At 43.1% G+C, this 14441-nt stretch overlaps 1 protein-coding gene across 1 annotated transcript; it reads left to right on the top strand.

Moving 5' to 3' along the window:
* The first annotated feature begins 40 nt into the window (after positions 1-40).
* thumpd1 (THUMP domain containing 1) lies at positions 41-13986 on the top strand. Its single transcript, XM_015966540.3, has 5 exons — positions 41-489; positions 10702-10876; positions 10953-11038; positions 13005-13167; positions 13251-13986. The coding sequence occupies exons 1-5, from the start codon at positions 286-288 to the stop codon at positions 13610-13612; spliced, it is 990 nt and encodes a 329-aa protein (XP_015822026.1). The 5' UTR covers positions 41-285; the 3' UTR covers positions 13613-13986.
* Positions 13987-14441: the final 455 nt, after the last annotated feature.

Below are 14441 nucleotides of genomic sequence, written 5' to 3'. Positions count from 1 at the left end.
ACTTTGTTTCGCTTTTGGGCTCAGCCAATGATTTTTGTCCCTCCCGACTTCCCGTAAAGGCCTCCTTTTTGGAGTTACGGTTTAAAGCTAAACGTGGTTATGTCGATGGGTTAAACAGTGGCTGGAAGGCTTTACACGTGTTCGTTTTGCAGTTATTCCTTGGACAGCCGGAGTTTGCAGAATTTGTAGTGCTATAAAGCTTGGGTAAGGTACGGCAAGAAAAAAACAGAACATAGAAGGGTTGGAGCACATTTTATTAAAATTTTGGTAGCAATTTTTTGTAACATGTCAGCCGTGCAAAATGAGTCAAGAAAGCGGAACAAGAAGCGCTACATGTCCGGACACCACAAGCGGTTTAAGCGTTCGGGGGAACTGGAGGTGGGCATGCAGGGAATCCTGATAACCTGCAACAACAAGAACCAGAGACCGTGCACCGCGGAGGCTCTGGACCTGCTCAGTGAATACGCAGACCAGCTCTATGGGCCAGAGGTCAGTCAGTGTGTCTGAAAAGCACGTGGTTTTGTGGTGGAAGGTAAAAGTATTTGTATGGTGAAAGTGTGCTCTGCTAACTAAAGCCATATTGTAGCTAAAGCTAGGGGGGGTCTGTATTTGCCATAGTATTGTGACCCATGATGCTTTGCGTGAAACGTGTGCCTCCATACGCTCGTCGCCACCATATTGGGTGGGTCACTCCAAAATCAGTGCAGGGTGAGCAACTATGTCCGTTTTTGTGCAGCCTACGGTTGTAGCAACTGTATACTGTTGAAAACAAATCACGTGGGATAACAATTGACTTCTGGCCTACCTGATGAGATTTTATATTTTTATTGATTTTGTTTAATTACATGTATATTTTTATTTGATAAAATGTGTTTTTGGGTTGGGTAACCACATACCTCAGTTTAAATGAATGCACTGGGTGCAAATGGAAACTAACCTAAGATGGTGGCCGGCCAGCTCCAGATGGCAGCTCCAGTCCACGGGACGTCTACATATATATATATCTATGACAACAACAATACAGCAACCAAACTCGCTCACAGACTTTCGTATGCCCCAATTGCCTGCAGAAAACGCAGCAGCGCCCTCGGTCAACGTCCATCCTCCACATTCGACAAGGTCCACAGACTAAACACAGACGCCCCACAGCTCCTAAAAAAGCCAAACAAGCCACTCTGTTCAACTGCGTATCGGCGGCAACGCAAAAGAACATGACCCACTGTCTTGAGTTCCCCACATTCGCAGGTGCCGTTGGGTGCCTGCCCACTAACAATAACCCACCCCGAAGACCGCTATGGCCGAAAACTTTGTGGGTCAAAACCACTACGTCCCTCATCCCCAAAACAAGATTCACCTCACGGTGATCCACCTGGCGTGGTACCTCATAAAAGGTACACCCAGGAGCCCCCACATCCCAAGAGGCCTGTCACAACCCACAGTCACCCAAACAATCGCAGAGTGATACTTCGGTAGTTTAAACCCCACATCCAAGTCTACATCCTGTCTCCCCAGCACATCCTAAAGCTTGGTTTATGCTTGACGCATTCACTTTCCCCTTGGTGGTGCGGCTCGCGGATGGAACGCGCTTCACAACTCGCAACGTTTATGGTTCGTGCGGCTCGTCTCTGCGGTGAGCCAATATTCTCCCAAACTGAACGGGGCAGCATGGAGCTCTACGGCATGCACCCAACACTACACCATAGTAGAAGTAGAAATTACTGTTTACAACTTGGCATTTCAGCATTTTTAACAGCGTTCTCGTCTTTTCCGACAGTGCGAGCTATTTCTCTCCAAGAATTATTAACAACATGTTGATCACGGTGATCTGAGAGCTGAATCATACAAATGTCTGTATTCACGAACCTCTGCCATACTAGTTCTTGCTGGTCCGCCATGTTTTTCCGCGTCCGTCCGTCCGCGTGGTTAGAAATGTTCCGAGGTGTGCGTTGCGGAAATTCTGGGCCGTGCGGAGGCGCGGTGGAGGGGCGTGTTTGTTAAAATGACGCAAAATGATGCAACTTTTCCGCGCGGAGCCGTGCGGACCTCGCGGACGTGTCAAGCATAAACCAACCTACTGTCGCACTAAAAGTGGTATCTAAATTAGATATTCCATCCCTGTGGTATCGATATTATGGACTATTATACACAGCCTTCTTCAAGTACACCAACACGCACTACAGCCAGATGCCGTAAAGCAGCCTCCGCCTCCCAGACAAACAGAAGAAGAAGACGCCGCATGGCTACATTGCAATTTCCCACGCGAGTTGTCTCCGATCCAAGTTTTGTCTGCCAAATAAATAAACAAAAACATAAACAGCGAATTTGGGAGGCGCTTCACAGCCCAACTTAATTAGCATACCAAGTCTTGACACGTAGTTGTATATTCACGCTTATGTGCTTAAAGGAAACTCCCATTTATTGCAACTAGGGCTGCAACAAACGATTATTTGGATAATCGATTAATCGGATGGGGTCTCGACACGATTAATCGATTAATCGGATTACATGGGGACATTTTTAAAAACTGCTAGGGAAACATTATTTCTCTCCTTCCTTCACTTTATTTAACACAACATTATTAGAAAACAGTTCAATAGCAGAAAAACAACATGCCATCACCTAAATTGTCTTATAAGGTGTATAGACAGAGACCCTAAGCTACATCTATCTGTGACCTAAAATGCTTGGTCCAAGTTAAACAGCTTAAGGGCAATTCTCATCTGTTTTGTTTGATCTCATCTGTTAACATTTATTTTAAATGTAATTAAACATAGGCTGTGAATTAATCAAAATTGATCACTATTTCCAAAAATGACTGAAAAAATACCAAATAAAACAAAAGTAAATGAATGCCATCTTCCTTGTGATGATGCCCTGGGCAACTGCCATAAAGTCACATCAAGACATGCTGCTGATCATTCCAATGATCCCAAATAGACTCACATTAGGCCACATGAAAGCAACTGAACCCAAAAATATATTAACCAGTATATAACTGCACTCTCACACAACACGCCTGCAGCAACAGTTAGGACTCCTCCCTCCCTTTTAAAAGCGTTTTTGCTTCCGAGGACATTGTGGTTGTAAAACCACATGCTAGTAGTCTGGCCCCGGTGTGATCAACCAGTTTCTGTGGGAATGTGACGGCGGAACCAGGGCCAGATTAACACTTTGTTGTACCCTGGGCAACAATATTCAAGGGCTCCATCATCACGACCCAAGGATCACCATAATATGGTCACATACAGAATATTTTACTGTAATATGCAGTAAATATACTCAATACTTGAATGCCTGACAACACGTAACCCGCCCAGAGTAACCTTTGACCCACCTCGTGTGGACTAACCAATGAGGAGAGGGTCTTAACTTGAGGCCCTCTCTTCATTGGTCAGTCTGCATGAGACTGACTCTCAACTGACGTTCAAAGTCATTGGCAGCGAACCGTCTCTGTGCAGCGCAAAAGCCTGGGTGGACAGTTTGTTTAATGTAGGGTGATCATATTTCCATTTCCAAACAAGAGGACAGGGGATCTGTGCCTATGATGTCACACTATGGCAACGCCACACAAACCATGTTGGGACCCATTTTTTGTAAGAACTAAATTAATATCAGATTCTGCCAATAAAAGGGCTCTAAAACTATTCATATGTAAATATTTAGCATATTTAATGCAAATTCTCATTTTTATGCTTTAGTGCTGCAACAAGGTTTTATTAATAATAAATTATTATACCTTTTGTTTTACTACAGCATCGGTAAGCTTCCTGTGCACAGATTATCAAGGATGCTTGTTTCAGCTGTGAGATTAGACGATAGGATCAATGAAAAAATAAGTTGTCACACACTCCATGGAAACTTTCAGAGAATCCACAAATAGTGGCTTTCAAATGGTTTTGTTACTTTTTGCAAGTTTAGAAAAGCAGCAGATGAGACAGCATGTCTGATTATTTAGTTTTTCATCTGATAATATTAGAACATGTCAGTAATGTCTGAGGGGCTTTTATAAACACTGTATAACTAACACTCCTGGAGAGGGTATGAATTACACAGAGGCTTCTGGGGAGCCCAGTTATGGGAGTGGGGGGGGGGGGGGGGGCATTTTGCCTTGGCCCCCAAAATGTCTTGAAACGGCCCTGGGTGTGTGACTGAGTTTTGAAGGTGATCTGAATTGTATCAGATGTATAAATATAACATGTGTATAACTTATTGTTTTTTACAGGTAAAAACGTGTAGTGGAGATAAATCTACCTACATTTTACTTTTCAACACTTTGTTTTGTTTTCTTGTTTTTATTTAACTATTTTCCTGTCCTGTCTGTCTCTAATCTTCCTGCATCTCCTCATAATTCTCCAGAAAATCTGTTGCCTGGATTCTTACCTTTTCACCTCATCAGTTACTTTTGAGCAGATCATCTCCTGACCGCAAAGCGCAGAGTGCGTTTCGATGCTGCATGAGGTGACATCACCACAGCACAGGTGATGAGCTCCGCAGTAGCGCGCTGCAGGCACAAATAAGACAGAAAATAGAGAACATGTGCAGACAAGAACGATCGTGTGCTAATTATAGTTTTTTGATTGCGCCACTTTGAGAATGGACCGTGCGCTGGAAGCAGCTGCCTGGATCGCTGTGCAGCAATGCGGAACCGGTTCGCAGCAGCACAAAGTCTGCAGGCTCTCCCTCACGCTGATCTGCCGGTACCGGCTCTCCCTCGCGCTGATCTGCCGGTACCGGCTCTCCCTCGCGCTGATCTGCCGGCTCTCCCTCACGCTGATCTGCCGGTACCGGCTCTCCCTCGCGCTGATCTGCCGGCTCTCCCTCACGCTGATCTGCCGGTACCGGCTCTCCCTCGCGCTGATCTGCCGGTACCGGCTCTCCCTCGCGCTGATCTGCCGGCTCTCCCTCGCGCTGATCTGTGGCTCTCCCTCGCGCTGATCTGCGGCTCTCCCTCGCGCTGATCTGACTTGCTCTGGTCTGCGCGCAACGGCGGGCGGGAAGGGGGGTGGGGTGGGGGTGGGGGGGCGCTTTTGGAAGAGTTGTGCGACACAACGAATCGATGACGCAATTCGTTGCCAACGCTTTTAGTAATCGATTTTCATCGAATTTATCGATTCGTTGTTGCAGCCCTAATTGCAACCCGGACTTAATTTCTAGCATGCAGTACGTTTGTTTACTCATGCTGACAACTTTGGTGCTACTTGGATTCCCCGGGGTTAGGGCTTGGGGTAAACGATTATTTTTAAAACGATTATTCTGACGATTATTTTATCGAATAGTCGACTATTCTAATGACTATTTAGAAAATTAATCTAATGATTATTTTTCTATTGCACAATTAACAAAAAACAGAAAATCTCAAATAAATTCCTCAAAAAAATTGATAAATTCTTACTGTAAGAGAATAAACACTACAGGCCTTCCATTTTGTATAACACTGCTTTTATTGTGTTGCGGTTGGTTATGTTCTGGTGACGTGTAGAACTTGGGAGTGCAGGCTGCTGCCTGAGAGGTGGTAGAAGATGGAGTGTCTCCATGCTGCTTTGTTTTGGTCACTTATGTGCGTGAGGCGAGTGGTCTTACGGGTTAAACCAAACTCAGGTGATATTTTACACTAAACCGAAAACCCACAACACTCTAAATGTAATAAAAGGGAGATCTGCACCACAAAAAATATGAACTCTAAACCAAAACGTAACAGCTTATCCCAACGCAAGAAGCTGTTAGCGAAGATGCTAAAAGTAGCTTTACCAACATTAAGTTCAAGTTACCAAGTTTAAATAAACCAAAAACACCCAGCAGCAAACAGACCAGCACGGAGGAGAGACTGCTACCACCAAAACAGCTCTCCTCGTGTCTGAAAGAAGCTCCTTAATGAAGGGAGAAGCGCTCCCGGTGATTTTCTACATCTGCGATAGACACGAAGCAGCGCATCTGACCCCGGAAGTTGTTGTCCGTTGCCGGGAGACGAAGGGGCAAAACAGGAAAATAATCTAGTAGTGGACGGACGTTGTTCCGGGTCTTCGGTATTTGGCGGAGATGTTAGTGAAGGCGGAGAAGAGGGCGAACTAGAGGAAAAACTAGCAGATTCCTCCTCTATTTACAAACTCCTGGGGATGCAACAAGTGGGCGCGGTGCGTCGACTTCCGGATCTGACGTCGACAAATTTTTAGAATCGAGCCGTCGACTTCGTCGAGGCTTCGCTACAGCCCTACCCGGGGTATTTAGATCCATCGGCGAATCGCCGTCAGTGTATATCCATATAACGGGTGTGGACGGGCACCCATGGTGCAGCCTCGAAATAAGACATTATCTGCACCAAAACATCTTCATGTCGAAAGGTTTTGTTAGGAATCATTAACGTGATTCCCCTGTTCGTTTGGAGCGGGTCTGGGATTTCTAGGCGTAAACAGACTAGCTGCGGCTAATTAACCGGCGCTTTTAATGACGTCACTGCCGTGCGCCAGTCTGTGTTTATTTAGATTACCGGTAGATGTACCTTTGTCCTACTGTGGAGAAATTCGTTTTCTCCCTTTATTGACCAACAGAGTTGTTCAAAAGTACAGAACAAAACATATGGCATTACATCTTATGACAAAAATGCAACTTAAACAGAGTTTAAGCAGCAAAACATCACTCTGCAAATAGTGTATATATAGTGAGACCATTCATGATTTAAAGTGTTAACTTTCGCCGGTTTTTGTATGCACGTTTTAAAAAATGCTGATACTTGAAAGGTTTAAGCACTTTACACACTTAATTCTTAACATTTAATTTTTGCAATATAAATCGAGGAATGTTATTTTTTGAATAAACTTGTTCAATAGATTGGTGTTTTTGAATAGTATCGAAATCGTGTATCGAGTTTTTTCAAGTATCGAATCGAGTTTGAAATTTTAGTATCGCGACAACCCTATATGCAACAGTTCAAATCTAAACGGCGCCATATTGGCATGCAGAAGCCTGCAGCTGGACTATTTGTTATTGTCAGAAAACTCAATCAAACAAGTATGGTAGATTCCTGTTGTGCCCCAGGATGCAGAACAGACGTGGACGACATAAGGAATGAGCCATCTACAGGATTCCCCAAGATCTGGAGCGCCGCAAGCGTTGGATCGTTGTAATAAAACGCGCTAGTGACTGGGCTAAAATGAAACTGTGGGATCCCGAGAGTAAAGGTTTTCGCTTATGCAGCGACCACTTCATATCAGGTACTTAAACCAACGTTTCCTCAACTGTGTATGGTATTTATTTTAAATGCTTTTATTACGATTCTTAGTGGGCTTCCTAAACTTATTTTGGCGTGGCTTTTTCTGTCTTATTACTCATAGTAACAAGTAAACATCACGTAAAACGTTGCCTCGTGAGTTCTGCGTGCTGCCGTTTACGTGTTTTATGATCACAGCAATTAACCGGCTAAGCTGTGCTGTTGTCAGATCACACATAAAAGCACTTTGTATTGCTATTTTCTGTCTCACCGAGACCGATCTCAGACAGATCCTGAGACGCTCCTGCCTGACATATTTATTTTACTCACAGAAAAAAAATCAGACTAGTGATTTCTCTTGGCGTTCAGTTTATACATTCAAACAGCACAGCACTCTATTTAAACTACTTACATCTAAATCTGTTATTTGTCCATCCATTTTCATCCGCTAATCCGGAGTCGGGTTACGTGGGCAGTAGCGTCGAGAGGCCCAGACTTCCCTCTACCCAACAACTTGGGCCAGCTCCTCCGGGGAAATCCCAAGGGGTTCCCCGGCCAGGTCCAGTAAGAAGTCCACTATGACAGCTTCTGGCATTTTTAAAAAGTATCCCAGGGGCACGGTAAGGGTCGGAGATGTTTAGTCTATTTAATGTCTGACTATATAAAACAATTTCGTTGGTTTTAAAGTGTGAAGTAAACTCCGAAGTAAAATCCAAGCCGATCCCGTTCATGTTTACAATCCGTATTTGTTTACCTTTTTTTCCTGCCAATATGGCGTCTACTAACTGAGAGTCACGTGGGGTCCGGAGCTCTATTGAGCAACAACCTGAGTTACCTGACAGAAGCCAGCAGGTCAGCTGAGACCCGTGTAGCATAAGCAAATCGATGATTATTATTTGTTATGACCAGGAGGATGTAATATTCTATATAAATATAAAATATTACCCTGCTAGGTCTTCATTGTAATTATCAGAAGATTCTAGGATTTAATTCAGAAGATCTAGGTTCTTTGCTTTTTCAGTGATCAACCACACTTTGTGTTACTTCAAGAAAGAGTCAGGTTTATAAAAGTAAGAATTTAATTTTACAAACAATTAAAACATGACTAATTAACAAAGCATTTACTGTGAGTGGATGTAACAAAACGTGATGAAGGAACCTATGTGTGAATGCGATGTCAGTCAGAGCTTCCTTATCAAAGTAAGCTGACTTCTGGTGAAAATAATTTGGTTTGCTCTAAGCTATAAAGTTGTTATCATCAGAAGAACATCAGACGCAATCTGACATGTCTACTTCACCCGTTTTGGAGAGACCCTCTTGGTAGATCTGAAAGTCGCAGGGGTCGGCTGATCTCTGGCACCAGAGGGCTGTAGAATACCGTGGTACCGACTCTTCAGTCCAGAGATGTCTCGGGTCACAACAGCTGGATGGAACCGTGCGTCTGGCAGACTCTTAAGGAGTCTAACAACATCAGCTTTGTTTCTGCAGGAACTGTTTGCTCATCAGCTTTGCAGGTGCAAAAAGGTTTTGACAACTAGGGCTGTCGCGGTTGAGGAATTCCTCCTGCGGTGATTCAGGGTGGCTTAATATTGCGGTGTGCGATATTATTGCAGCCCTTTTTTTATTGCAGTACTATCTAAACATAATGCTTACACATTTAAAAAAGGTTAAAAATTGCCGTGCCTTCTTTTATAACACTTTACTGAATGCAGATCAAAGGGCAGTAACAACACAGATCGCAGTAACGTTTATTTCTCCGACAGTCGGAGTCCGACTGAACTTAAAAACAACAAAATTCAGGAGGAGGTTAAACTTATAAATGCAAATTTGGCTGCAGCATCTATCAAATAAGAAACAAGTCCCCATTTTGTTTAGTTGTTTAAAATCAAGCATAAAAAATTACATGTACCGGGCGCGCGCGCGCCGGGGGGGGGCGGGCGCACTATCATTTCACTTTCACACACACGAATGACGGTGCTTTATAGCTCGGTCACGTCCTTGTTACCTACAAGGAAAACCAGCATGTTAACCATATACGGTTTGAGAGAGGATCTGAGAGGGGTGGCAACATTTCCAGCAACACTGAAAACCCTCTCGGATGGTGCGCTCGTTGCACTAACGCACACGTACTTGCGTGCGACTCTGGCGAGCAAAGGGAATCTCTCCCGGTTGTTGCTCCACCATGTCAGGGGGGTTTCTTTAGGGTGGATGCATTCCTCCTGCAGGTAGCGAGTGAGCTCCAGCTCGGCTCAAACTCTCTTCGGGACGGTTGCAGAAGCAGTGCTTGTCCGGGACTTCAGCAGGTCTCCGAGCGTTTATTTATTTATGTTTTTTTTTTTTGCCGCTGGTGGCAGCTCCGTCTCGGCCAAGGACTCTGGCTGCGCAGCAGCTGACGTACTGAAAACCAAAGTGCTCCCAAAGGAGCGAAGTAACGTTTCGTTTTGATACCAGTGCAGCCATCCTTCTCAACATGCATCATTGAGTTGAACCAAGTTCAGTAATCGCGGTGGCCCATGATGCAGCGCGGTGGGCTTCTTCATATTGCGATATTTCATTTTTGCGGTTACCGCGACAGCCCTATTGACAACTTGTCAAAATCTTTGATGGTTAAAGAGGTTTTGCTACAGGTGGCCGGTCTGAGCGATTCTCTAGAACTGTCGAATCACTCAGGATGATCCAGTTTTAAGGTTTTGATGTTATCAGAGGCTGACAGCTTGGGAGATGTTACCAAGACAACTCAGAAACACACCTTCTTTGATACCGGATGTTCTGACTGGTTAAAAGGGCAAGTAATGTGTTGGAGTTTAACTTAACCATACTTGTCATTGTGTGAGTGCAGGTGTGAGGACCTCGTCGTCAAAACATGTTGAACACATGGCAGGTTCTAGTAGACAAACATAACATAACATCCATTCAGTGAGCACAGATTAATGAGGCATTTCATTATACTATAATTATTATAAGTAGTAATAAACAAATGTTTATTTAATGATTATATAGATTATGAGTCATGGAAGAAGTTCATATTGATTTAGGAAATCTTTCTTGATTTTAGCAACTGATTCGAGCTGGAGTTGTTCCTTCTGTGGAGGCAGACAGATGGGACCTTGGGAAAGAAAGCTATTGTTTATCTTTTAGACTTGCAGAGTCTGTGAGCCCCAGCTGGTATGAAGGCAGGCTCATTTAAAGGGAACACTTGCAGTGTTGTCTCCTTTCTGACCAGATGTTGAATAGATGTTGAAAGGCCAGACTGTACCTAAACTGACCATTGCTGGACGTTACACCCGCAACTTCTCCCCACCAGCATAGCCGCAGTCAGAGCAAATGCCAGAATGTGACGGCGGATGTTCCTCCTCCCACCGCAGTGCACACAAGATCTTTTCATACACTAGTTGGTCATAACCCTGATCAATGAAACCATCCTGATGGAAAAACATACACAAGTTTTGATCTGCCATTTTACCCTGGTATTGACTATAAATCACTCTTGACCCTAGCTTCAAGACAACTCTGAACCCACTGAGGAAAAGGAGGATGAAGAAGAGGATGTTGATGATGCTCTGAAGAAGGAAGTGGCACAGCTGAAAGCACAAAGAACAAACGAGGAGAGACGCTTCCAGGTCCTCGACAGTGGAGCGTTCAACGTCATCTTCATCAGAACTCGAAATATAGGTGAGTCTTGTGTTAAGGTTGTAGGTACGATGTTTTTCTGGCTTTGTTGAAAAAATGTTTTATTTTTCTCTTCTAGATCCCAACAAACTGGTTCATTACATTCTGACGGATCTGTACACCACCAAGAAGAAAAAGTCGCGTTTAATTCTTCGAATGCTGCCTGTGAGATGATCATATTTAATAGAATCAAACTCGCATGATATTACTTAACAACTTCAGTTTTTTACAATTTTCAGATTGACATTTGTACAATCAGAGATTACATGTGTAGAACTGAGAGATTTTATTGTCAGAAATTATTTGGAAAATAGAAAAGCAACAAGATGTCTGTATGCATTTACCCATCGCCATTTCATTTTAAACATGTGGGACTCTGAAACCAATTTTTTTAATGATTATTTCTGATTATAATCCATCGCTCTGAGTTTTTCCTGCAGGCTGAACATGAAAATGGTCTCCTACACCTATCTCCTGCTTTAGCTTCTGATAGAAAATAGACGGTGAAACTCTAGAATTTGAAAATCCTCTCAGATCTACGTCACACTGTCTCTTAACATTCATGAGCTCACCTGTCTTGACTCACAATGGGGAAGGCTGCTGGTTTAACGTCCAGGAATCAACAGACAGCATCTTGACTAGTATAAGCTAACCATTAGCATTGGATACTTCACCACACAGCAGGAGCTCCTCCAGGTTTGTTTTTGTTTTTGGAGATAAAAACATCAACGTTGTAAGTCAGTGGTATAGCATTGCGTTGCTGTTATCCAATTCAGGGTGAGACGTCCAAATATTCGGAAATAAGACTCTAAAACCTGCCATCTGAAGCTCAGCTGTGATGTGTGTCACCGCTAGTTCCTGGAAATGGGACACTGGTATATTTTTCCTCCCACTGAATACGACTTAAAAGACGTTAATTTCTACTAGAGACCACTGCAAATGTATTAAGCCCGGCGTACACTGTGCGACTTTTTCACTTTTTTGAGACGATTTTCCACTCGTGTGAGAATCCACAAAATCGGGGCGAGTTTTGTGCTGAGCGTCGTGTAGTGTACAGGTGGTTAAGAGAGGCGATTAACACCACGTGACCAGCTACCGATCAGCAGTCATGAGGTCGCACGGACTTCTGGCGTGTTTAATATTTTGCTCGTCCCTCGTGAGGGTATCGCACTGTTGAAGCGGCGCTGCGAGCAGCTGCGGCCCAAAAAGTATCAGAACCGCTCACGGCGCATGCGCAATCCTTTATCAACACTGCTCCCCGCTATTTCCCTAATAACACACGCTGTTTGTTTTTATTTCTACACGTTTTTTTACTCACAAAGATTGTCAAGAAAGCGTGTTTGTCGTGTTCATGTCATATTAAACTGATCACAAAACACAGATTTACTTTCTTTATTTCGTTTCCTCATCCAACCCCCATAAATCCCTGTGTGTCCTCCTGCAGCTCTCCCGAAGGACAACAGGCAAGACAAGACAAAAAAGTCTGACGTGTTGAGTAAAAACTGCTATTTTTAGCATATTTTTAGGTCCGACGTGTTGCTACCAGACGTACAGTGTGAGCAGTCAGGTCGCATCCGAGAACTGGGTCGTACAGTGTGAGCGCCTGGCTCGTGAGATCTGCCCTGCGAGGAAGTCGTACAGTTTGAGCTGAAGCTGAACGCTGCGAGTGAAAAAGTTGCACAGTGTACGCCCGGCTTTAGTGTTTCTCTCATTTAACGAAACGGATGCAACCTCAATCATGCCCTTATATGATAGACAAGCTTGCAAAATTCTTATGCTTGTTTGTCCAGAATGAAAATACCAGCATAACACAGTAGAATGTAGTAAAACTAGATTGGGTTGTTTACCAACTAAAAGGTTAAGGGAGAAAACACATAAAAAGCAGTCAGTTTATTTTGTTCCTAACAAACACCTCACTCTTGAAGGACCATGCTACTTCACACTACCTCTACATCTTATAAAAATTGGAAGACACCCACCTGTCGATGCACTAAACAGTAATGAGATAACGTGGTTGTGTTTTTTATCACGGTTTTACATGCCATTGTCTTTTTTTTTTTTTTTTTTTTTTTGATGAGTCTGCAGTTTTCCCTTCAACACCTGCAGTCGCTGATGTTTTCTTCTCCTTCAGGTCATTGGAACATGCAGGGCTTACCAGGAAGATATAGTAAAATATCTGACCACGTTCCTGGTGCCTTGGTTTAAAGCTCCCAACAGCACAACCTACAAGATCGCCTACAAAGCTCGCAACAACAACCAGAACAAGCGAGAGGAAATCATCAAACATGTTGCAGGTTAACTCAGGTTCATGTTTATTTTTTAAATTTTTATGTTTTTTGACGTCGAAAACTGACCAGTCAACTTTTCACCAGTTCAGGTGTTTTGGGAAGCCTGAACCAGGAAAACAAAGTGGACCTGACAAACCCTGAGCTTACGGTCATCGTGGAGGTCATCAAGGCCGTTTGCTGCGTCTGCGTGGTCAAAGATTATCAGCTGTACAGAAAGTTTAATGTTTATGAAATAGTAAAAGAAGACGTTCCCAAACCTGCTGTGGTCGCCACAAACACTGACGCAGAAGAACTCGGTAAAGGAGAGTCCGAGAAAGTGGAAGAGAAGACGGGTGAAAAGGAATCCCAAAAGGAGAAGATGAATAAGGGTGCTGAAGGTGTGCAGGTGGAGAAGAGGGCAGATGGCTGTGAGGACAATGAGGTTAAAAAGGGAGAAGATGGCGGGGATTAAAAGTTGACAGAAATCAGTCTGCTGTTGAGGCTTCATCTCAACGTTATGGTCTCAAAACCTTTGCTAAACAAAACAGATTTTTTTTTTTTTTTTACAAAAGTCAGAAAGATCTAATGTTTTATTACTTGATACATCTGAGCGTTCATTAGTTTAGAGTTATTTTATTAAATCTGCATCTTAAAACACAATTTAGTTCTGGCTAGGTTTTAAATGTGAATTCTGATTTCAATAGTCTAGTTTTACTTTTTTTATTTTACACAAAGTTGACATGAGGACAACATGATGGATATTCTAAAGATGAGATCTGACTATTTATAGGCAGGAACCCATAAGAACCTAGCATGAATCCACCATAAAAACTATGTGGTACCTGACCTGTCTGTTTTTTGTTTTTTCCTGAACTCTGCAGATTTAAAGCCATTATTTTCTTTGATTATTCAAAGCAATCTCTGTTCTGTACTTTTTCTAATTGATGTTTACATTTTAAGAAGGAAAGGGAATCGGATATTAAAAAGAAATCTGCTCATCCTGAATCGTTCTGGTCACCAGCTCTGAACATGAGCACCTCATCCATGAAATACAGGTGCTGGCCAGTAAATTAGAATATCATCAAAAGGTTGAAAATATTTCAGTAATTCCATTCAAAACGTGAAACTTGTACATTATATTCATGCAATGCACACAGACCAATGTATTTCCAATGTTCATTACATTTAAATTTGATATTCATAAGTGACAACTAATGAAAACTCCAAATTTGGTATCTCAAAAAATTAGAATATTCTGAAAAGGCTGAATATAGAAGACACCTGCTGCCACTCTAATCAGC

The sequence above is a fragment of the Nothobranchius furzeri genome, chromosome 4, assembly GCF_043380555.1.
Source record: "Nothobranchius furzeri strain GRZ-AD chromosome 4, NfurGRZ-RIMD1, whole genome shotgun sequence".
Taxonomy (NCBI): Eukaryota; Metazoa; Chordata; class Actinopteri; order Cyprinodontiformes; family Nothobranchiidae; genus Nothobranchius; species Nothobranchius furzeri.
This window is presented reverse-complemented; position numbering and strand designations above follow the sequence as displayed.